The sequence below is a fragment of the Phaethon aethereus genome (assembly GCF_964289735.1).
Source record: "Phaethon aethereus genome assembly, chromosome: W".
Classification (NCBI taxonomy): Eukaryota; Metazoa; Chordata; class Aves; order Phaethontiformes; family Phaethontidae; genus Phaethon; species Phaethon aethereus.
In genome coordinates, this window is record NC_138581.1 from 29,982,962 (window position 1) to 30,007,960 (window position 24,999).

At 42.0% G+C, this 24,999-nt stretch overlaps 1 protein-coding gene across 1 annotated transcript; it reads left to right on the forward strand.

Moving 5' to 3' along the window:
• Nucleotides 1–445: 445 nt before the first annotated feature.
• Nucleotides 446–18,731, forward strand: LOC309415241 (arrestin domain-containing protein 3-like; the record flags this gene model as incomplete). Its single annotated transcript, XM_082012705.1, has 8 exons — nucleotides 446–875; nucleotides 7,616–7,697; nucleotides 10,914–11,061; nucleotides 12,335–12,437; nucleotides 12,868–13,124; nucleotides 13,546–13,708; nucleotides 17,233–17,384; nucleotides 18,675–18,731. The coding sequence occupies exons 1-8, from the start codon at nucleotides 596–598 to the stop codon at nucleotides 18,729–18,731; spliced, it is 1,242 nt and encodes a 413-aa protein (XP_081868831.1). The 5' UTR covers nucleotides 446–595.
• Nucleotides 18,732–24,999: the final 6,268 nt, after the last annotated feature.

Sequence of the window (24,999 nt, forward strand, 5' to 3'; positions counted from 1 at the left end):
CCACTGCCCAATTTCAGCTGCCAGCTCCTTCCGAGACACCTCCCGGCCAGTGAGACGAGACGAGACGAGACGAGACGAGACGAGACGAGACGCCGAAGCCCTCCAGACAAGGAGCCCTCACACCCCCGCCGCAGACGTTTCTCTGTCGGTTCTTCAGTACCTATCTCAACACCGCACTGCAGGCTCACAGAGGAGCCCTGGCTCCACTAAAGAACACTCCGGCTCTCTACGCGAGACGGAAGCAACACCACAAAAAAAACCCGCACATGACAGGGCGCAAGCGGCGGAAGAAACCGCTGCCACGACTCGACTCGCGCATGCGTGGCGGGGTTGTTTTTCACAAAGCTGTTCTTAAACTGAGCTGGCAGCGTGCGGGTAGTTGTCTTTGTAAGGTGATCGCGGTGCTGGGTGTTTGTTGCTGCCGTTTTTTCAGTAATTCCGATGAAGCGTTTGTAGGGGATGTGTTGATCTTGTTGGTAGGCTCTTTGTGTGGCAGAGGCGTTGTTCAGTGTAAAGTGAAGATCGCATTTTGTATGAGACCTTGACTTTTTTTTTTTTCCTTACGGTATATTTTTTATACACTTTGTTATAAAATATGGTGCTGGGGAAGGTGAAGAGTTTGACAATAAGCTTTGACTGTCTCAATGACAGCAATATCCCTGTCTATTCTAGCGGGGACACAGTCTCAGGAAGGGTCAGTTTAGAAGTTACTGGGGAAATTAGAGTAAAATCTCTTAAAATTCATGCAAGAGGACATGCAAAAGTACGCTGGACTGAATCTAGAAATGCTGGATCCAACACTGCCTATACACAAAATTATACTGAAGAAGTAGAATATTTTAACCATAAGAACGTTCTACTCGGGCACGAAAGAGGTAAGCTTTTCACTTAATCGTTTGCTACACGCAGGCATTTCTTTCCAGAAAAAGACACATCTTTGCATTGTCTTGGTTTATCCCTTTTTGATATGCAGTCTCATAGAGTTCACTGTTTCTGAAGATGAGGAAATGCCGGTTATGTTCTTACGTTTTATTTTTTATTATTTCAACGATACTTAATATTAAAACCGTCTTGAGGTGCGTTTTCAAAGTACCTACAAACAGAACTTTCTTAAAATACCTGCCTTTTAACGGAGTCTTTTCATAAGGATTTGCATTTTTAATACACCTTTCTTGATATGCAATGTCTTTTTTTTCTTAGTGATATTAGCAGAATTTGTTTCTCTGTGGGGAAAATAACTGTTAAATCAAACCCAGATATGCAGTAAATTACTTTCTTGGTAGCATCCTATCGAATCATAAGTGTAATTAAAACATAACACTAGACTTTTTGACACATAATAGATACATGCCTGACTTTCAGACTGATATGTGATGTTTTTTAAGGTTGGTTCATTGTTGGCGGATAAAAGATTCCCTGTGGCTTACTTGGACATGCTATCACCACCCTGCCTGTAATTTTCCATCTCTTCCTTTGTTCTAAACTAGCATACTTGTAAATTACTTTCACTTCTCCTATTCAACTCCTCTATGGGGGACCCAAATGTAAAAATCTGTCTGAAAGGCCAAATAAGAGGTCATGGTTGTACGATCGGAGCATCGCTTCCGAGTTGGGGAGTTCTGGAACCTGCATTCAATGAAAACCTGGTCTGCTAAGCCCCTACAGAAACAGAAAGTGCCCTGCAAATTCCCTTATTGTGTGTATGGAAAGGGGGTATTACATTGTGAGCGGGACTGTGGGTCTTAAGTTTGCTAATGTATTGCTCGCATAGCTACGTTGTGAAAGTATAAGGAACTCTTAAGCTTGTTTTCTCTGAAGTTTCCACCCTTTGTTAGAAGCGGTTTAATCCTGTTTGGGACCGGTCCTGGGAAGAAGGGAGGGAGTACTGCTCCTCTCCGCAGATTGGTTGCACACGTCAGGTGGTGGCGATGACTTAATTCCTAGCACAAGAAAATGTTAAAACTGATTATATAATTTGGGTCGGGTGTTTTGGTGTGTTGGGGTTTTTTATTTTTTTTAAATATGCAGCATATTTACTACAGAGCTCCTCTGCAGTAAAATGCAATTTTTAAAGAAGCTTGACTATAGGTTGCATTGAGCCTTTTATTAAGCACTTCTGAAATAAATACTGTAACAGAGTGGAGTTGCTATTGATTTTAATTATGTTACCATGATGCAAGCAAGCACAGGTCGCTCATGAGGTGGCTTTGTAGTTCAAATGTTCCTTATACCGCTGCCTTAGAAATAATTCTCTCATGTGGAAGTTCATTCAGCTCTGGTTTGCAGATGACAGAAACGTGCAAACATGCATGAGTCGTTCATAGTAGGATGTATGCTTACAAGAACACACACCCACAAGTCTATGGGGCTGGATGGGATCCACCTGAGAGTACTGAGAGAGCTGGCAGAGGAGCTTGCCAAGCCACTCTCCATCATTTATCAGCAGTCCGGGTTAACAGGGGAGGCCCCAGAAGACTGGAGGCTTGCCAATGCGACGCCCATCTACAAGAAGGGCCGGAAGGAGGATCCGGGGAACTACAGGCCTGTCAGCCTGACCTCGGTACTGGGGAAGGTTATGGAGGGGTTCATCTTGAGGGTGCTCACAGGGCATCTGCAGGACAACCAAGGGATCAGGCCCAGCCAGCATGGGTTCATGCAGGGCAGGTCCTGCTTGTCCAACTTGATCTCTTTCTGTGACCAGGTGACCCACCTAGTGGATGAGGGAAAGGCTGTGGATGTTGTCTACCTGGACTTTTGTAAAGCCTTTGACACTGTCTCCCACAGCATTCTCCTGGAGAAACCGGCGGCTCGTGGCTTAGACAGGTGTACTCTTTGCTGGGTAAAGAACTGGCTGGATGGCCGAGCCCAGAGAGTTGTGGTGAATGGCATTAAATCTGGCTGGCGGCCGGTCACAAGCGGTGTTCCCCAGGGCTCGGTTCTGGGGCCGGTCTTGTTCAATATCTTTGTCGATGATCTGGATGAGGGTATTGAGTGCTCCCTCGGTAAGTTTGCAGATGACACCAAGCTGGGTGGGAGTGTTGATCTGCTGGAGGGTAGGAGGGCTCTGCAGAGGCTGGATCAATGAGCCAAGGTCAATTGTACGAGGCTTAATAAGGCCGAGTGCTGGGTCCTGCACTTGGGTCACAACAACCCCATGCAATGCTACAGGCTTGGGGAAGAGTGGCTGGAAAGCTGCCTCAGTGGAAAAGGACCTGGCAGTGCTGGTTGACCGCCAGCTGAACATGAGACAGCAGTGTGCCCTGGTGGCCAAGAAGGCAAACAGCGTCCTGGCCTGTATCAGAAATAGTGTGGCCAGCAGGAGTAGGGAAGTGATTGTGCCCCTGTACTTGGCACTGGTGAGGCTGCACCTCAAATACCGTGTTCACTTTTGGGCCCCTCACTACAAGAAGGACATTGAGTTGCTGGAGCGTGTCCAAAGAAGGGCAACGAAGCTGGTGAGGGGTCTGGAAAACATGTCTTATGGGGAGCAGCTGAGGGAACTGGGGTTGTTCAGTCTGGAGAAGAGGAGGCTGAGGGGGAGACCTTATCGCTCTCTACAACTACCTGCAAGGGGGTTGTGGTGAGGTGGGTGTTGGTCTCTTCTCCCAAGTAACTAGCGATAGGATGGGAGGAAATGGCCTCAAGTTGCGCCAAGGTGGTGTAGACTAGATATTAGGAAAAATTTCTTTACGGGGAGAGTGGTCAAGCATTGGAACAGGCTGCCCAGGGAGGTGGTGGGGTCACCATCACTGGAAGCGTTCAAAAAAATGTGTAGATGTGGCGCTTCAGGATATGGTTTAGTGGGCATGGTGGTGTTGGGTTGACGATTGGACTTGATGATCTTAAAGGTCTTTTCCAACCTTAATGATTCTATGATCCGATAAGTAGGGTGCAACCCCATGCTTCTAACTGTCTGCTTAAGCAGCAGCAATGACTTTGCACATGGACCGTAGATCCAAATGCTGACCCCCGATAGTAGGTGCTTGGTTTTGGCTGGAAAGGGAACAAAAGGTGTCAGGGAAGGGACAGATCCGACATGTTCCGACACAGAAGCAAGACAGGGTGCACACCGCTGCATGTGCAGCACGTAAAATCTTAAGCAGTTTGTCTCGGGACGCTGCTGCCCCTCCCTCGGCTGCAGGGGCAGGACTGCAAACCCTCGCGGCATGGAGTGGAGTTTAACGCAACACTTCGTACCCTAGCATAGTCCGGAAGGCCGCTCCCTGTCCCCGCCTTGTCATTGGCCTGCCGGGATTTGTTAGCCTGTTGCTAAGGCGATGCCAGCCGCTGATTATAGGGGGCTGCGATGTGGGGGAAGAGCGAAGCTGAGGGAACTGGTTCCCTTGCCCGCACTCTGTTGTGTGCTGGGGGTGAGGCAAACTGGCTCTGGCCACCCCGAGAGGTCAGCCCTGTGTGGGGTCGGGGGTGCTCTGGGCCTCGCTTCCCTGAGGAGTTAGCAGAGTATGCACGGTGGGGAAGGGCACTAGCTGTGAAAGTGAGGAGTACAAGTTTACCTTTGCTGGAAAACAGGGGGGGGTGGGGGGTGCCGGCCCCCCCCCCCCCCCCCGGTGGATCGTATCGTGGCCTTGGTAGGATGCTGGGGGTGCTGGACTGCTAGGAGGGTGTGCTGTCACCCTGGCCGCTTTTTTGGAATGGGGCCTGCCTGGCAACGTCTGCCTTGAAGGCTCAGAGGGCACAGTGCCTTTCTTGGGAAAGTCCATCTCTGGGGACAGTTAGAAGCATTCGAGCTCCTGCCACGCACATTCACTGGGCCAGCCTCTCGCATCCCTCACTCGGTTGTCTTTCCCCTCCCGTGCCCCTGGCCAGCACTATCTGTAATTGCCTTTCAGTAATGGTCAGCACATGCTCCTGAGAGAAGTGCAAGATTGGGGTGTCACCTTGCACATAGTGCAGGGCAGGCTGGGGCAAGACAGCAGCATGGCCCTGTGGTATGAGGAGACCGGATGGTGAGGCATGGGTGATGCCCCTCCCTCTCTCCTTTGCTCACAGCCTAGCCTGGCTACCCCAGAGGTAGAGTTGCTGAGCAACTGTGGTGGGGTGTAATGACGTGCGGAAAACAGACTCCACAGTCTGTAAGATTGTAAAGTAGGTATGTTTATTCAGCGCTGGGCAGCACGGGGGGGTAGTCCCACCAAAAACCGTGCGCGCCCAACGCGGCACTTCAAATATATACAGCAAAGTGTTGTATATACATAAAGTTTAGCAATATATCTATACATATGCATGATCTGTCCCCGCTTCGTATTAAAATGAGTTCTCCTCCCATCTGTGCTTGCGTGTTGTCTCCTGGTGGTGGTCGTCGGTGGTTGTGGGGATGAAGGCCGGTGGTTCCTCTTTGTCACTGCTAGTAACCTTTTGCCTTTGCGCAGGCTCCGTTGTTTTTTGGCTTCTATCCAAACCGCAGGGTCAGTTTTAGCTAGTTTCTTGAGGTAAGTTCTTAATTCTTATCAGGGACCGTCCTTGTGAGGAGCCACAAATCTTCTTGCTCTTTCCAGTTTATCAGGACCTGTCTTTGGGAGGAACTACAGTTCTCCTGCTTTAACTACTTCACACAATAGCTAACAAGATTTCAAGCTTCATCTACTAATTAACTGCTAAGACTCCCTTAACCCCTTCTCTCAGTAATGTATACTGTATGTATATGAGTGGCTGACAGGGGATCTGCTCGGGCCTGTTTAGGCCACTCCTGTCCTGCTCCAGCCTAGTCTGTGATTGACAGCTCAGCACTTGTTTACCACAGTGCTGCTGCTCAGGCTCAATGGGACTGCTGATCTAGCAGGAGGGAAGTGAAGGAGGGATGAAAAAAAACCTTATGTGCAAGGAAAAGATGTTTGCTTGTTTTTTTTAAAAAGATAATCAAAAGCCTCCAAGTGTTTTGTTTTTTTAACAAAAAAGCATTATACGTGTTGTTCTGCTCTTTCAGTGTATTGAAGATTCTTATTTCATCACATTATGTGCTGAGGATGCGTTTGTATAAATAGTGTTCTAGTGGTTTTATATTTTTTTGAATAGGTTTATTTCAGCATTTCTGGTACACTAAAGAAATTAAAGCATCAGCATTTTTGTAAGACAATGGGAACTAAAAAAATCTTAAAATGTATCAACATTCCTTCATGATGTTTCAGACTGTTAACAATAGGTAGTGTTTTTTTGCATAATCCTGCGATATGGGTTTTTACTACCCCAACCCTTTTGTGTATGAGATGCTCAATTATTTTCTCTAAATAACTTTCTATTTTGATGGAATCAGCATTTTTTTCTGGTTTCATGGTAATTATATCAGAACAAACCACAAATTTGTTGGAGCATTTAAAGCAATACAAGGAATCATGACTATAAACAAAGGTCAGCTTTCTTGTTGAAATTAGGAAATGTTTGGGTCTTTGCTATCCAAGCAAAATGGAGCTAAACTTTGAATTTTTGATACATTAGCTCTAAACAACATTAATCGGAGAGCTTGCCACCTTTTCATGCTCTTGAATTTGTTTGGTACTTTCTAGGTGGTGCTTGTGTACTTTTTAAAAAATCGATTTTTGGACGCTTGCTAGACAGGAGATAGAAGGAAGCTGAATTACTAAATTTAATCTATTAGTGTAGCAGACTTAGTATTAAGATCACTTTAATAGTATTAGAGAGTCTATTTAAAATGAATTAGACTCTCTAATACTATTAAGTTTTAACTAGAAATCATATTGGAAAACACAGTTTCCGTTACAGATCTTTCAGGCAGACCCTGAAATGGCAGCAGTTACAACTATGTCAGTACTTGGAATCAAGATCATAAATTAAAACCAGTTAACTTCTGCTTTTTATGTAAGGTGAATCTTGGCATCTCACCTGACCTTAACAATTCTGCAGCTACACATCTAGCAGTTAATACAAATGGACTGGAGAGACTTGTTTCTGGGACACAGTGTTCTTAGTATTGTAAAGAATGTATAAATCCCTCTTATTCTGGAAAAGAAACCTATATAATATACTATGCTGAAAGGGTTAAAATACCTGACAGTCACTGGCTAAGACCTTAAACATGTAACTTCTTGCCTGACAAGATTAAACTGACCTTGAGCAAGCTCGTTAGGCTTCCTGATAACAGGAACTCAGGACATTTGGGCTGAGATAAGCACCAAAGAACTAGTTTAAACTGACCCCCTTGTAACATTCTGAGGCCGAAAGACTGATGAGCTAATTCAATGACTATATATGGAGAAAGGAAGCCCAAAATTCAATTAACGGACAGCGTGAGGAAGACTCTGGATGACCACCGGAGGGTGAAAAGACCCTAACCCTAATTTTACTGCGCATGGTTGGACTATGTAAATGAATTCCAGGAACTCATCACCATAAGACTGCCCTTTCCAGGAAATCTGATGAATATGTATGATTTTTCTGTATATGAACTGATGTGCTTTACTAACCCATTGGAGCACTCGTGGTGGAGCGATCCCCAGTACTGCCCAGCACCACAATAAAGAATGCCTGCCTTCTGAAACCTCAAACTAAGTGTTAGAGGGTTTTCTTGCCAACTTTTTCGGTATCAGTGCTGTGTAAAATGTTCAGAGGTGGAATAGCATATTGGGTTTTTCCCTCCTAGATGATGACAATTCTGAAGAAGGCCTTCACACCATTTATTCAGGAAGGCATGAATATGCATTCAGCTTTGAACTTCCACAGATGTAAGTACTTATATGCAGTACACTGCTGGTGTGAGAGAAGGCTAAGATACATACCCGCTTAAGAAAAATTCTTGTGGGTGGAGGGGAAACCTTTTCAATGGTAGTGGGAGTTGTGCTCAGACATGCAATAGAGGACATAATCTCATTAAACTGAAGAAGTTGCTTTTAAACTGGCTAAGAGTTTTTCACAGAACAGGAGCTCATTGTTGCCCGGTTGGTTACTCTCTCTTTTGACTGAGGTCTATTGACCCATTATGTCTTGTAGTATTTTACCCCTTCACAGGAGAAGGGGGGGGAATTTGTGGCATTTGAGTCCTGCAGAGTGGCTGAGGTATCTTCTAAATGATTTAGAAGAATGAATGAAACAAGATTTTACTGGAGCCATGCAGGCCATCAGAACTAGTGATAACAGCTTAACTGTTCAGGCTCAGTCTGAAACAGATGTGGCAAGCTTAACCACATTTGAACAAAATAAGAGATTATTTTTTTCTAGTTTAAATAGGATGCATGTACTCAGGCTGACCTTTATGCAGAAAGCCAGGATGGAAATAAGCAAATGGATGGGTGGATGAAGCAAGAAATATTCCCATACCTAATCCTGCTTGTCTCGGAAAGCAAAGGTGAAGCAAGAGTGATAGCAGAAGTCTTAAGATAAATTGCCGCACACACGCGCGCACGTGAGTTTGAGGTGTCTAACGTATACATTGTGAAGGGAAGATTTATACATAGAGGAGTTACCAACATGGAAATCGGCTAAAACACAAGTTGCAGGAAAATAAAGGAACAGAGGGAGTCTGGAAATAGATGAAAGAAGGGAGGCAGGAGGAGCCTTTTACTGTAAGAGCCAAGCGCTGAAGTCATTAAGGTTTAAAAAAAGTTGGCAGAATATTAGCCTAATACCTAATATTAAAGCTAATAAACAATCTGCTTCTTAGAGGGGCTGGCTTTAGCGGAGCCTGTAGATGATAAATGCTTTTGTGGATCAGTTTCAGTGAATAGCACAGGGCTTTACAGTAGATATTATTGGAACACTGAAGGAGACCCAAATATATGGAGACTTCTAGAAGTCAGTTTAAAGTTCAGATGAAAATCTCTTCTCAAAGAAGTGATAAGGATGATACCGATATTCCCTTGAGTTGGAAGGGATGTTCAAATATGAAAGAACAAAGCAGTATATGTGAATATGGAATATTATTATGTTTGAGATTAGATAGATGACCAGTAAAATAGCACTAGCATTGATTAAAACACTAAAGTTCTTTTCAAGTGACTTGAAGGAATAACTATGAAGTCATCTTTGATAATACTGGAAAAAAATGATGCCTGGTAATAAAAGGCCTGAAGAACACTAGTTTGACACTGCCTCCATACTGTTTCTGGCTATTTCTGTATCCATAGAATATTTCTAAAATTTATTTAAAACAAAACCAATGTGGTGGGTTGACCTTGGCTGGCTGCCAGCCCTCCATGCAGTTGTTCTCTCACTTCCCCCCCCCCCCCCCCCCCCCCCCAAACAGGACAGGGAGAGAAAATAAGATGGACAAGCTTGTGGGTTGAGATAACATCAGTTTAATAACAAAACCAAAAGCCATACACGGAAGCAAAGCAAAAATAAGAATTCATTCACTACTAGCCATCAGCAGGCAGATGTCTAGTCACTTCCTGCAAAGCAGGGCCTCAGTATGTGTAGTGGTTGTTTGAGAAGACAAGCACCATAACCATGAATGAATGTCTGTCGGCCCTGTCTGTCACACACCCACCTCACCCCTTCCCCCCCGCCTCAGCTTTTATTGCTGAGCATGTCGTCATATGGTATGGAATAGCCCTTTGGTTAGTTTGGGTCATCTGTCCTGGCTATGTCCCTTCCCAACTTCTTGCCCACACCCAGCCTATTGGCCTTTGGGAATGGGGTGTTGGAGAGACAGGCTTGATGCTGTGCAAGCACCGTTCAGCAATAGCTAAAACATTGGTGTGTTAACTACACTGTGTTCTAGCCACAAATGCAAAGCACAGCACTATATGGGCTGTTATGAGGAAAGCTAGCTCCATCCCAGCCAGACCCAGTACAACCAAATACAAAGCAATAGTGGAAAAAAACAAGATGCTGACTGGCCTTACTGATTTTGCCTTAAAGGATACTGGGACAGGATGGAACATTGAAGACTGATTAGAAAATCCTTTCATTTGCGTTATTAAGAAAAAAGTAAACATTTCAGAAGTGCAAATAGAGATGTCAAACCTGTAGCAGAAAGAATCATTCTAGTAAAGTACTAGCACAGCTAGTATTATTCCCTATAGAGGGTGGGGGGGGGGGGGAAGCTTTGCCCATAACTTATCTTTTATTGTGATGCATTTCAAACATAGTGCAACATAAAAATTCTTCCTTTGAGATTAAAGGCAAAAAATGTTAGGAAAAGACGAGTTACAGTTAACTGGACATGACTGGAATATAAAAATCTTATGTCCTTCATCTTATGATGTTGGGGAGGGGAAGGAGAGGAGGAAAAAAGGGTAATGCTGAAAGGTTTGGAGTTCCTTTCTGCATCTTTTTTTTCCCCTCTAGGTCCCCAAAAGGACTTCCGTTGTCTTTCAGTGTTCAGAGCAGAATAGTCTTTATCTTTTTAGATATATAAAAAGATTTTAAGATGGCCTCATCAGGGTAAAGGAAAATTAGAAGATGCTCAAAATAGCCTCTCTCTATTCAGAACTCTAAATTGAAATATTTAACTACTGTACTTAAGGCAAAATGAACTACAAAAGTACTCAGTTATAGCTAAAATAAACCACCGAGACACCAGCCAAGTAAACAATACACAATTATTTACAGAATACAATGTCCAAAACAATAATTGGATGGTACTGATGCTAATTTTATTTGGTGGCCTTAATTTGACCTTAAAAGGGCATGCTTTATTCTACACTTGAAAATGGCCTCTTAAGTCTAAAGGAAATGTGTACTCTTCTGGCATTTTCTAGCACAATTCTTTAGTTGATTCTTTAAACTTCTACAGAGCTACTGTTGGATGAATTAGAGATGATATTTTCTCCCAACTTTAATCTTATGTTTTTCTGAGATATGGAAACTTTGCAAATAAGTTATGCTTATTATGATGCACTAAAAATACAGTTCTACATGCTAATTCCTAATCTGATCAATTGTATCGTTATTGGAAAGAGAGAAAAATTTTACTCAACTTTGACCTTTGTCCTGCACAGACCACTTGCTACCTCATTCGAAGGCAGACATGGCAGTGTGCGCTATTGGGTGAAAGCTGAATTGCATAGGCCTTGGCTTCTACCAGTAAAATTAAAGAAGGAATTTACAGTCTTTGAACATATAGATATCAACACTCCTTCATTACTGGTAAGAACTGTCAGAATTACTCATTCTTTTTCTGGCATAAAAACAATGAAGTATAACAACTGAAACAACATCAACATGTAATGTTACCTTTTATTTATTTGGTAGTTTAACTACAGCTCTTCTTTTAAGTATTATATCAGTTTAGCAACTCTTTAATCGCTGGTATTTTGAAGGCTAAGTTATCCTGTACTTGGAGTTGCTTGATTTTTACGATACATAAAATGCATTTGTCAATCTAAATTGATACTACTAAATTGTAGAATCTCGTTAAGGAAGAAAATTTGGTGAACTGTTCAATTATAAATAAAAAAATAATCTATGGAAGAAACAGTGCAACTCTTAATATTTTAGTGAGGGACTGCTAACTTAACAATGCAAAGTGAAAAATTTACAGCAGTGCATAATCGATAATTTCCATATGGATAGTTTTCTACTGATGGGGAGAAATTATCACAATTCTGTATAATCCTTTCCTGAAATTTCATTTTAATAATAAAAAAAAACAACCCACCTTTAATATCACAACTGCTTTCAATGAGGATTTGATTTCAGTCTGGCCTAAAAATTCCTCTATTTTATCCCTTCCTCAGATTTTAAGGGGGGGGGGGTGGTGGCAGCGTGGGGAAGGGAATTTTAGAAGTCCATTGAAATAGGTTTCTTGTGTGTATGGGTGAAAATTCAGGCTTGCAGAGGGACCTTGCACAAATTCCATTACAATCAAAGGTCTCTCATTTGACTTTTAACGGGCTTTGGATCAAGCCCTAAATCCTGATGTTGTGTAAAATAACTCTTTTTAATATAGATGCAACGGGATCGTTCAGAAACTGAGGAAATAGCAGGAGTCAAGATTACAGTGCTTCTAGCTTAATTATTTTGTTTCTGAAATACAGTTTAATGGAACATGTGAAGATATTCTAATTTACTGTTAGTTAAATCAAAAGGTCTGCAACAGTATGTTGGGATGTGTAGGCTATGAAGCGTTTTGTTTGGAGCTATACAGTATTTCTTTTTAGTGTTAAAGACTTTTTCAGTATGGCTGCAGTATGGAGGATGGCAGAAAAAGCAATACTGATACAGCAACGGAATTGGGACTAATGTATCTGTATAATGCTGTTTAAATTGCTTGAGACTTTTCCTGTGGAAGTAGCTTTGTTTATCAAAATATGTAATAATAAGCACATTATGAAATTATTATTTTCCTGTGTTGATTTAAGTACCTGAGGAGATTCATGGAGCTTCTAATCTAATGGACAATATTTTTCTCTTCTTGCAGTCACCCCAAGCAGGCACAAAAGAAAAGACTTTGTGTTGTTGGCTTTGTACCTCAGGCCCAATATCCTTAAGTGCCAAAATTGAAAGGAAGGGCTACACCCCAGGTATGTAATAGAAATAGTTATAGGATAAGTTTTTCCTTTTAAAGCTAGAGTTTGTACTTACTGTTTTTCTATAAAGGAAACATTAAGGATATTTTTTACTACCTCAGTCTGCATTTAGCAGTGTTCTCTGTATATTCTGTTAACTAAGACAGCACTACTTGTATCTCTAGATTTTTAAAGGACCTCATCTATCAGACTGGTATGTTTTGGGTTTTTTTTTTTTTGTGGGCTGCTTTTTTTTTTTTTTTAAAAAGAACAGCTCATGGGGATCTTGCTTCTATTAGCATCAGTGGATGTTTTTCCAGGTAAGAGCAGTGATAGCAGCATCTGGTGCATTATAACGGTATATAGAATGTGACAGTTTGCTTAAGCTGCCTTGTAAATGTAAAGAGAACTTGAATTTCTGGGTGGTTGTGTTTTTTTGTTTCAGGTGAATCAATTCAGATCTTTGCTGAGATTGAGAATTGCTCTTCTCGTATGGTGGTGCCAAAGGCAACCATTTATCAAACACAGGCATTCTATGCCAAAGGGAAAATGAAGGAAGTCAAACAGCTTGTTGCCAACCTCCGTGGGGAATCCTTGTCATCTGGCAAAACAGAAACCTGGAATGGCAAACAGTTGAAAATTCCACCTGTTTCCCCTTCAATCCTTGACTGTAGTATAATCCGTGTGGAGTATTCACTGATGGTATGTTGGGCAGTCTGTTTCACTCTCAAGAATGAGTTAGCTTCCAACTTTCCATACAAATTCCTAGCACAGCATTTTGTGATAATTAGTTATGAAAGAAATACATGTTCTGGTATTAGTGTCCTGACAGGAGATCTGGTAAGTAAATTCAGTTTTAAATCATGCAAGTGTGACACACAACATCATCAGTTGTGTGTCGACTAAGCAAGCATTTAAGTAAACTGCATTTCCATGTGAGGGCTCATGTTAAGACTCTTAACTTGAAGAGCTCATGTCTCCATAGAGGCATGGGCCCTAAAAGACATTGTTAGAAACAAGCTCCTCATGGAAACTTCTATAGAAAGGCAACTTTAGCCTAATACTTATGAACTGCTGATAAAACCCCACATTTTAATCATACACTTGTTTCATCTTTCTTCAGGTATATGTTGATATTCCAGGAGCCATGGATTTATTCCTTAACTTACCACTGGTCATTGGTACCATTCCTCTACATCCATTTGGTAGCAGAACATCAAGTGTGAGCAGCCAGGGTAGCATGAACATGAATTGGCTTGGTCTGATGCTGCATGAAAGACCAGAAGGTAACTTGACAATACAAATCCCAATAACTTTGCTAGTCTGTTTTGATTTTTGTCTGCTTTATTCATTGCAGTCTTGCTAACAGAGTTAAATTACATCCTTTCATAGTAAAACCTGCAGTAAATCTGTTGTGGATGTTTTCTTGCCACTTGCTTGTCCTATGTAGAACAACAGAGTTTCTTCCCTCCCTGCCTTTCTCTCTGTAGGACAGGCAGTGAAATCCAGCTGCCTTGGAAGGTGACAGAAATGAAAGCACAGGATGCCACTATATCTCTGCACAACTACATTACTTCCACCTCCAGTATCACAATTGCATCCTTGGTTATAAGGCATTGCAACTGTCCTGGTTTCAGGTGGTGCTTAGTTGCTGACTGGGGCTAAACCATGACAGCAACCCATAATAGCAGTTTCTGGGGTCCTCTCACCAGACTTAGTAGCCAAGGCTTTGTGAAAAGATAATATTCTTCTCTATGGAAAATCTCTTATGGCCAAAGAAAGAATTATGTATTTCCTTCTTTCTGTTGTTTAAGTACAAATCCCAGACCTGGGGACTTCTGGAGTCCAGAGGACTGCAATGTTCTGTCATTCCTACCTGTACAGAAATAAATTATCTTTGACATGCTTCAGACCGGTTATCGTCAGGGTATTCAGCCCCCTGAGCTGGAAGACAGGGATGGAGAGCACAATAAACTCCCCATAATCCAGCAGGAAACAGTGAAGGACCTGCTATGCCACCAGGACATGCACAAGTCTATGGGGCCAGATGGGATCCACCTGAGAGTACTGAGAGAGCTGGCAGAGGAGCCTGCCAAGCCACTCTTCATCATTTATCAGCAGTCCTGGTTAACAGGGGAGGTCCCAGATGACTGGAGGCTTGCTAATATGACGCCCATCTACAAGAAGGGCCGGAAGGAGGATCTGGGGAACTACAGGCCTGTCAGCCTGACCTCGGTACTGGGGAAGGTTATGGAGGGGTTCATCTTGAGGGTGCTCACAGGGCATGTGCAGGGTAACCATGGGATCAGGCCCAGCCAGCATGGGTTCATGAAAGGCAGGTCCTGCTTGACCAACCTGATCTCCTTCTATGACCAGGTGACCCACCTAGTGGATGAGGGAAAGGCTGTGGATGTTGTCTACCTGGACTTTAGTAAAGCCTTTGACAGCGTCTCCCAGAGCATTCTCCTGGAGAAACTGGTGGCTCATGGCTTAGACAGGTGTATTCTTTGCTGGGTAAAAAAAACTGGCTGGACAGCCAAGCCCAGAGAGTTGTGGTGAACAGAGTTAAATCCAGTTGGTGGCCAGTCACAAGCGGTGTTCCCCAGGGCTCAGTTTTGGGGCCAGTCTTGTTTAATATCTGGATGAGAGGATCGAGTGCTCCCTCAGTAAGTTTGCAGATGACACCAAATTGGGAGGGACTGTTGATCTGCTCGAGAGTAGGAGGGCTCTGCAGAGGGATCTGGACAGGCTGGCTCAATGAGCCAAGGTCAATTGTACGAGGCTTAACAAGGCTGAGTGCTGGGTCCTGCACTTGAGTCACAACAACCCCATGCAACGCTACAGGCTTGGGGAAGAGTGGCTGGAAAGCTGCCTGGCAGAAAAGGATGTGGGGGTGCTGGTTAAAGAGCTATTTGAATATGAGCTGGCAGTGTGCCCAGGTGGCCAAGAAGGCCAATAGCATCCTGGCCTATATCAGTGTTGTGTTAAGAGGCAGATGCCCAAAATCAGCGTTAGTAGTCCGGTCACACCCAACCCCTTTCGTTGGACTCTCACGGATCCGGATGCACTACTAACATCACACTACCTGCTCAGCCGGACACCTCCTGAACTCACACGGCCGCACTCAGAGGTACGGTCGCGTTCAGGGACAACACACACACGGTTGAGTCAATCAATAGTGCGATTTATTGAAGCAACAGATGATGCACAAGTTCTTTGGATTGCCGGTGATAAATTCACTGTCTGCAAGCAAGTGCACTAAATTGATTACGGTTGGGTTACACACGCATGGGGTGATGAAACAACTCTATAGAGATTCCTAAAATTCCCGCGGATCCACTCGGGATAGCCGAGTGTTCGAATCTTACCCAAAGGCGTCCCAATGCGGGGGAAGAGAGGGTCAGCCCATTGGTGGATCCTAAAGGTCAGGAGCGATGGTGTCTTCCCTGACATCCAGCTCTTTTCAAACTATTTTATAGTGTTTTACTTTGCAGGTGGAGCTTGAGTGACTCTAGTCATACGTACCTTTATCAGGATTGGTTCAAAATTGTCTCGCTTCACGTTTAAAGGTACAGACTAGGAAAAATTCAGTGTGCAAGCTCATTGAGGGGTGGTCGCACCTTGGGAGGTGGGTAATTTTGAGAGGGGTGTGCGTTTTAGTATTATTATGATATTATAATAAGCAAAGTTCACTCCGAGTACAGCACTTCATCAAAGTTGACAGGTCACTGACCCAGGGCATCGCATGTGCAGCTTATTAATGTACACACTGTGTACCTTTAGATTCCCTTGTTCACAGAGCGTGGCCATGACGTCTCCACTCCGCTCCACCCTCCATGCAATTTCTCCCAGAGTCAGCACACCAAGTTCCCCTGATGTTGCCAACATCTAGGGTTGCCTAGGGAATTGCCATGGTACAGACTCATTGTACACTAGCTACGTTCCACCCTGTTTCCATTCTGTTCTTAGAGTGTAAATTTCCAAATTGCCCCTCAGTGATTACTCTACAATCAGAAATAGTGTGGCCAGCAGGAGTAGGGAAATGATTGTGCCCCTGTACTTGGCACTGGTGAGGCCACACCTCGAATACTGTGTTCACTTTTGGACCCCTCACTACAAGAAGGACGTTGAGGTGCTGGAGCGTGTCCAGAGAAGGGCAAGGAAGCTGGTGAGGGGGCTGGAGAACAAGTCCTATGGGGAGCAGCTGAGGGAGCTGGGGTTGTTCAGTCTGGAGAAGAGGAGGCCGAGGGGAGGCCTTATCGCTCTCTACAACTACCTGAAAGGAGCTTGTAGTGAGGTGGATGTTGGCCTCTTTTCCCAGGTAACTAGTGATAGGACAAGAGGTAAATGGCCTCAAGTTGTGCCAGGGGAGTTCTAGACTGGATATTAGGAAAAATTTCTTTACGGGGAGAGTGGTCAAGCATTGGAACAGGCTGCCCAGGGAGGTGATGGAGTCACCATCACTGGAGGTGTTCAAAAAAATGTGTAGACGTGGTGCTTCAGGATATGGTTTAGTGTGCATGGTGGTGTTGGGTTGATGGTTGGACTTGATGAACTTAGAGGTCTTTTCTAACCTTAATGATTCTATGATTCTAAATTTTAAGGGGATAATTAAACCACAGTAAACAGTGGTAAGTCTATTTTTCATTGTATTAGTAAAAAAAATCCTAAACAAAAAGGAGACTAGACTATTTTAATGTCACCTACCTGCTAGTGAATCCTACAGTGGTTTAAAGTTTAATATTTATCATGTTTTATATTTTGACATGCATCAGAAGTTGTTTGAACTGTATGTACCTTCTCCCTTCAGCACCTCCTAGCTATGCAGAAGTGGTCACAGAGGAAAACAGACAGTCCAGCCTTGCACCTATAGCTGCTTTTGATTTTGAGAGACCACTTCAAGGACCATTATTTGCATACATCCAGGAGTTCCGTTTCCTGCCTCCGCCCCTATATTCAGAAGTAGGTATATCTGTCAGAATATGACGATTCATGTATTGTTTGTCTAATTATTTTTTTGTCTTGTGTAATAAGTTTAGGAAGCTGTTTCTCCTTCCTAAAGTTAGGAGAAACCATTAAAATGATGAACATGGAATAAGTTGTTTTGGGGGAAGATTTTTTTTTGTTTGTTTCTAAGATGCAGGTGAATTGCATCAAGAGTTTTCCATGCCTGTTTTACAGCATGGGTTACTCCTTTTTCCCTCCGCTTTTTCCCTTTCATGTTTATGTTTTTCAAGAAAAAGCAGTGATAAAGGACAAAAGAAAAAAAGTGTTCTCTGGCCAAATTTTGGCTGAATTCTTCCACTTTAGGAAAATACCATTATGTACCATGATTTCCTCCCCCACAGCCTTGAAACACTACTGTACTAATGAGCGGACAGAGGGGCATTTTTTGTTTGCTAGACACTTTCCTGACAACTCTGCTATAGCTTAACTCTGGAGCACAACTCCTGAGTCCTTTTCATTTAGGTACTTTAAGATTTAGAAAGAAGTGATGTTTGTTGTTGTTGTTCTTTTGTTGTGTGGTGTGTGTGTGTTTTTTGGTTTTTTTTTTTAACAAAAAAGGGCTATATGAAGTTAACTGGTGCCATGTTGACTAAAAGATGCACTGTATACTCAAACTATACTTGCCATCCAGTTTTTCAGACCTAAGTTAGCAGGCTATACCCCTTCTTTATCCTATAGAAAGGAAGAAGAGGTAAGGTTTAGAACACATGAACTTTTGAAAGGCCCATAGGATATTTGAGGATTAACTACTTCTTAATTTAGAAGTAGAATGATTTTTTTTTTATTGATAACTTTCTGTCTTTTCAAGCAAAACTTCTCTACTTCTCTCAAATCAATTAAATATTTCTTAAACTATGTTTCTAGTGATGTATCAAGTAATCTTTTTTATATATCAGATAATTCAAGACTTCTGTGCTAGTAGAGCAGAAATTTAAGTTTTATATTAGTTATCCATGCTTATCCTTAAATTACCATCAGCCTGTAGTTTAAAGTCTTCCACTGTATCTAATATTAATATTTCTATTAATTTTTATTCCAAGTTTTGTCTGACTAGAAGTTTTTCACTTATTTCAATAACCTGGACTGGGAATACCATACACCATTATAATTGTCTTAAAATTATTAATTTTGACTTTTATTTCTAGCAGTTGATTCTAAAAACGCACTGGGTTGTGGCTTTTCTTGCTTTGGTGTCTTCTGGGTTGGTTTGGTTTTTTGTTGTGTTATTTGTTTTGTTTTGGTTAGATTGATCCAAACCCAGATCAGCCCACAGATGAGAGACCATCTTGCCCCTCTCGTTGAAGGAATCCATAAAAGCTGACTTGACTTGGTTTTTGAATCACATCTGCTGTGTTGAAGATCAAGGTGTTATAGTGGAGACTTTTAAAGGAAATGGTATTGCTCTTGCCTGTACAGTGAATAAATGAAAACAACCTGTGATCATGCTTTGACACCTACAGCACATCATAGGACTGCTCCACATGCTTGAAAACCTGAGGCTCCCTCCCTTAAATAGTGGCACATACTAGGAGCAGCCTTACTAGCATACAGTAACACTTCAAAACACTCAAACCATGTTGTAAGAGAAATGGCTGCTGCTTATGATTTGAAAATTTGCACATGCTTATTACTTAGGTTATGCAGTTCAGTATCACTACAGTTTTTTCTCATTTATGATGGACTGCTGTTACCCCTCCTTAATTGTTTGTGATCTGCACAACAATGAACAAAAAGCTTTGACAAAAAAAGGTGACAAATACTGACAAATGCACTGACATTTTTTTAAAATTTAATGTAGCCTGGACTTTACCTGCATATGCACATGCTCAGAATTGTCCTAGTAGGCTGATCACGTATCGCCTCTTCAGCTTGGATCCTATTGTGGATTTATTTACAAACATCACGTTCTTTCAAGCCAATCCTTCTTGCTGTATGTTTTGCAGCCAACTGTAGTAGACAAGCAACAGGTATGTGGGAGAAGAAAACTAATAAGAGGCTTTGTCAAGATTGTATATCTTCTTGATTTCTTTTAAGAGTTTGTTGCCTTTCTGCTATTATTGCAAAGAAACCTGCCTAAAAAACACTTAATCTCAGGTGAATTCATCACTTGCCAAACCATTAGAATGGTATTTGTTTTGTTATGTTGCACTGTAGAGTTATTTCTTTTGTTTTGTGTTCGTGTTTTGGTTTTGTTCTTTGAGGGGGTTTGTGAATAGGGACGTGCACAAAACTTAGAGTGAAAGCAGCACCAGCAGACACCAGCAAAGAGTGAAAAGAACTTTAAAAGGGGATAGTCCAGGGTTCATAGGCAGAGAGATATCTCAACTAGTAGGGATGGGAAGAAGAAGGTTGGTTTTCTGTTTTTGTATGTTTTTTTTAATTAAATAATATATAGTTACCTAATCACCAAAAATTTATATATAAAATGAGTCTCCAGCAGAAAGTATATTTCAGACTGCAAGAAAAGTTTGAACTATGGCAACTAAGCAACAGCTCAGTTTGTGCACTTTGTGTTATCTTCAGGGTTTATGATACTGTATCATAGAATCCTAGAATACCAGGTTGGAAGGGACCTCAAGGATCATCTGGTCCAACCTTTCTTGGCAAAAGCATGGTCTAGACAAGATGGCCTAGCACCCTGTCCAGCCGAACCTTAGAAGTGCCCAATGTTGGGGAATCTGCCACTTCCCTGGGGAGATTATTCTAATGGCTGATTGTTTTCATTGTGGAAAAAATTTTCTTCTTGTGTCCAATCGGAACCTCTCCAGGAGTAACTTGTACCCATTACCCTTCCATGTGAGTCCTTGTAAAACAGGAGTCTCCATCTTCTTTGTAGCCACCCTTTAAATACTGGAACATGGTGATAAGGTCTCCCCTAAGCCTTCTTTTCTCAAGGCTGAACAAACCCAGTTCTCTCAGCCTTTCCTCATATGGCAGGCTTCTCAGTCCTTTGATCATCTCTGTGGCCCTTCTCTGGACCCTCTCCAGCCTGTCCACATCTTTTTTTGTACAGCGGGGACCGGAACTGAACATGGCATTCCAGGTGTGACCTGACAAGCGCTGAGTGGGATAATGACTACTTTATCTCTGCTGGCGATGCCCTGTTGATGCAACCCAGCAATCCTGTTGACTTGCTTTGTTGCAGCAGCACACTGCTCCCTCATATTGAGCTGCTTGTCCACCAGGACCCCCAGGTCCCTTTCCACATAGCTGCTCCCCAGCCAGGTAGATCCCAGCCTGTGCTGCACTCCTGGATTGTTTTCCCAGGTGCAAGACCTTATATTTGTCCTTGTTGAACTTCATAAGGTTCTTGTTAGCCCACTCTTCCAGCCTATCCAGGTCTTCCTGCAGGGTGGCTCTCCCTTCTGAAGTGTCTGCTTCCCCACTCAGTTTGGTATCATCGACAAACTTCATCAGGGTACACTTGATCCCATCATCCAGATCACTTATGAAGATATTAAACAGCGTTGGGCCCAATATTGTTCTCTGGGGGACCCCTCTTGTGACAGGCTGCTGGTTTGAAAAGGGGCTATTTACCATCACCTTCTCGGTGTGGCCTGTCAGCCAGTTCCCCACCCACCACACAGACCACTTGTCTAGACTGTAACACATCAATTTCTTTAGAAGGAGGCTGTGGGAAACCGTATCGAAAGCACTGGAGAAATCCAGGTAGACAATGTCCACCGCCCACATCAACCGAGCAGGTTACTTTGTTGTAGAAGGCGATTGGGTTTGTCAAACACTATTTGCCCTTGGTGAATCTGTGCTGGCTTTTCCCCAATCACGTGCTTCATTTGACTTGCGATAGCCCCCAGGAGGATTTGTTCCATAACTTTCCCAGGGACTGATGTAAAACTGAGGGGCCTATAATTTCCTGGATCCTCCTTTAAGCTCTTCTTGTAGATGGGGGTGTTCTTGTAGATGGGGGTGACATCAGCTGCCTTCTAGTCTTCTGGGATGTCCCCCGATTTCCATGACTTCTCAGACTATGGAGAGCGGCCTCGCAACAACATCAGCCAGCTCTCTTAATGCCCTTGGGTGGATATTGTCAGGGCCCATTGATTTGTAGGGGTCAAACTCCTGTAATAGTTCACGTACCAACTCTTCCTTCACTGATGGTGGATCTGTGTTTGCATCAACCTGGACTTCTGTTCCCAAGGCCTGGGGCCCAACAGTGCTGGTAAAGACAGAGGTGAAGAAAGTGTTGAGAACCTCTGCCTTTTCAGCATTGTTGGTGACTAAGTCACCTCTCCTGTTTAACAGCGGGCCAATGTTTTCATTCTGTTTCTGCTTGTTGTTTACATACCTGCAGAACCCTTCCTTGTTGTTTTTGACATCTCTGGCCAATTTCAGTTTGAGCTTTTGTTTTTCTAACTGCATCTCTGCCTGCTCTGGCAATGCCCTTGTAGTTCTCAACGGGTATTTGTCTGCTTTTCCATCTCTGGTATGCTTCTCTCTTGGTTTTGAGAGACTCAGAAGCTTGCAGTTAAGCCAAAGGGGTCTTTTGCTCTGCCTACTTCCCTTACCTTTAAAGGGGATGAACTGTTTTTGTGCTTCCAGGAGAGCATTCTTGTAAAAACTCCCAGCACTTGCTAGTTTCTTTATTCTCCATGGAAGCTTCCCATGGAATCCTTCCCAATTGAGCTCTGAGCGAGCTGAAGTTTGCTCTTCTAAAATCTAAAACCTTTGTCTTGGTACTAATCTTCAGTGTGCTCAGTGGGATCCCAAACTCCACAATATTGTGATCATTGCAGCCAAGGCTATCACTAACTGAGATATTACAAAGCAGGTTTTCTTGGTTTGTGAGTAGCAAGTCCGGCAGTGCCTCATTCCTGGTTGGCACATCTAACATTTGTATGAGGAAGCAGTCCTCTATGCATTCCATGAACTTGATGTGAGCTGCTGTATTGTTCTTACAACAAATGTCTAAGTAGTTGAAGTCACCCATAAGAACCAGGCTCTGTTAACCTGAAGCTTGCTTAAGTGACCCAAATATTGCTTTGTTGGCCTTATCTTGGTTTGGAGGTCAGTAGTAAACTGTAAAAATAGTAAGACTAAAACTATAATAAAACTGGGCCAGAGTATCTATGTTGACAGCCATACTCAAATTTGTTTTCTGAGAATAGCTCTGATTGTCTCCTGGGTTAGTCCTGAGAGCTTTAAAACAAAACAAAAAACAAAAAAACCCCCAACAACTTTAAACATATATGCATCTAGAATGTGAGAAGTTATATAGAAAAAGCACTCGCCCCTTGAGTATACCCTAAAGAAGAAAATGATGGAGCCATTAGATCTGACCAGTGCTTTTATGCTAGAGATTTGTAAATTTCCTTTTCAGAAATCATGTAAAAACAAAACACACATACAAAAAAAGAAAAAAGCCAAGAACTACTGTCAGAGACGTGTCTGATGTTGACTGCTTAAACTAATCCATTGTGTATATCTTTGTGCAATAAAACAGCTCAGAAGGGAGGGGGACAGGGGAAAGCTGGTGTTTCTGCATCGTGCTTGTTGTTCCAAAGTTCTGCCTTATTTTTAAGGCTTCATAAATATGACAAAATAGGCTTTTCCATAAGTGGCCTTTATGAGAACATGAAAGATATTTCATGTTTCAAAAATGATGACAGGGTGATTAAAATGAGAGTCACGTTTTAAGTGATTCAGTTCAAAGGTTTGGGCTTTGATAAGCAAGATCTGGAAATTGGGTGAGGTTTTATGCTGGCCAATTTTGTAAATGTCCCTTCCTTCTACCCTCTCCAACCAGACAAAATTTTAAAAGTTGATAAGATTGTTGGTATAAGAGGGCATTTGGTGATTTTTATTTTTTTCCTTTGCTGTTGTCTTAACAGACTAGGGAACAATTGCTTTTTCATATATATATATATATATATATATATATGTACTTATCAGAGTATAATGGAAAACTATATATAAAGCATAATTGACCAATGTTGTAGTAATTGACATTGCATAACAGGCTGTGATCAGAGTGAAAAATTCTAAAACCTTATAAAGACTTCCCATTTAAACGTTTTTGTTAATTGTTCAGAGGCATTACAGATTCATAGTTGTAGCCCAATATTTATTATAGAATCTTGATCTGAATTAGGAAAAGTAAAATCCAAGCATTAGAGAAACAAAGTGCAATATTAAATGTTTGCTTTATAGATTATATTCTGTGGCTGTTTTTTTTGGTTGGGTTTTTTTGGTGCTGAATATGTCCTTACAGACTCTGTTTTAAGACAACTGTGGAAAACAATTTCATTTTTCCTATTGTTCTTCATTGCGGAAAATAAACTTTCTTTTTTAAAAAAAAAGATTCGCTTTTAAGTGCTTTAACTGTAAGCCATAAGATTGTGACTTAAACATTTAATATGTGTCTCTTTATAAAATAATAGTCATAAGGATCAAATTACTATAGAAATACATATATATCAACTACATAGGAAAAAAAACTGTTTATGGGGCTACACCACTGATTAGCACAAGAGCTAAGTTTAAGCACCTTCAGTTCCTTTTTCTTGTTTATATCAGTGATTTCTTGGGGCTAGGTTGCAGATGGGAAGTTACAATACAATCTCCTAAATTTAGAAAATGCCAATAACTTACAAGATGTGAATGTCTTTTCAGGATGCTGTTTAAAAATTATTTTTAACTGGTGACCTCTGTCCAAGTTGCCTAGTATTTTCCAATACATATGGTGGGGGCAGGGATTGCATATTTTGGTAGAGGTGGGACGAAACTGGGGAAGGGGAATTACTTTAAAAGCCAGATAACTCAGTAGTTTGCAGTCAGTATTTGAAGGTTGGTTTGTTGAACTGGGGTCAATAAGGTGCATCTTGCTGTTTCCTTGGAAGTTTAATGTTACCAGATGTTGAAAATCACTATCTGCTATTTGTGTTTTGGTCAGTAGAGCTTTGCAAGATATTAATAGAGCTCCTCAGCATTCCAGAAATGAAGCACTGCCATAGCATCTTGTTTCTGCATACTGCACACAGCTGAACTTCTGACAGAATGGACTATCATCATTGTTTGTTATCAAAATGTCATTTGACCTAAGGCAAAGTTCACTAGGCTAGCAGCCAGGGACTCAGGAGTCCAATATATGCTGTTCCTGTTTGTTGGTGTTAAAGGTACTGAAGACCACTAAATTCTCATGGTACAGTTACAGTAGGTTTCATGGTGTATTCTATTAACATACACAACACAAACATTTGATCTAACTCCTTGTATAATGCAAACAGTAGCATTCCTGAATGTGTGAACTCCTGTGTGAAATAAAGCATTTTGATTTTATTTTGAATTTGTAACTGCCAATTATGGAGAATCCAGAAAGATGTTTTAGGGTTTTTGTCCATTAATAACACTGCTAATCATTTGTGCTTGAGTTCTGGTTTAAACTAATAGGAAACATGAAAAGTAAGATTCTCTCATTATGATCATATACTCAGAACTCCTTTATAGCAGTGACAATGATTAGAATTTCTTTTTTTCTAATACCAGCAAAACCCTTTTTAATAACTAAAGTTTCTAATGCTATGTGGCAATGTTAGAATTTAAATTATCATCA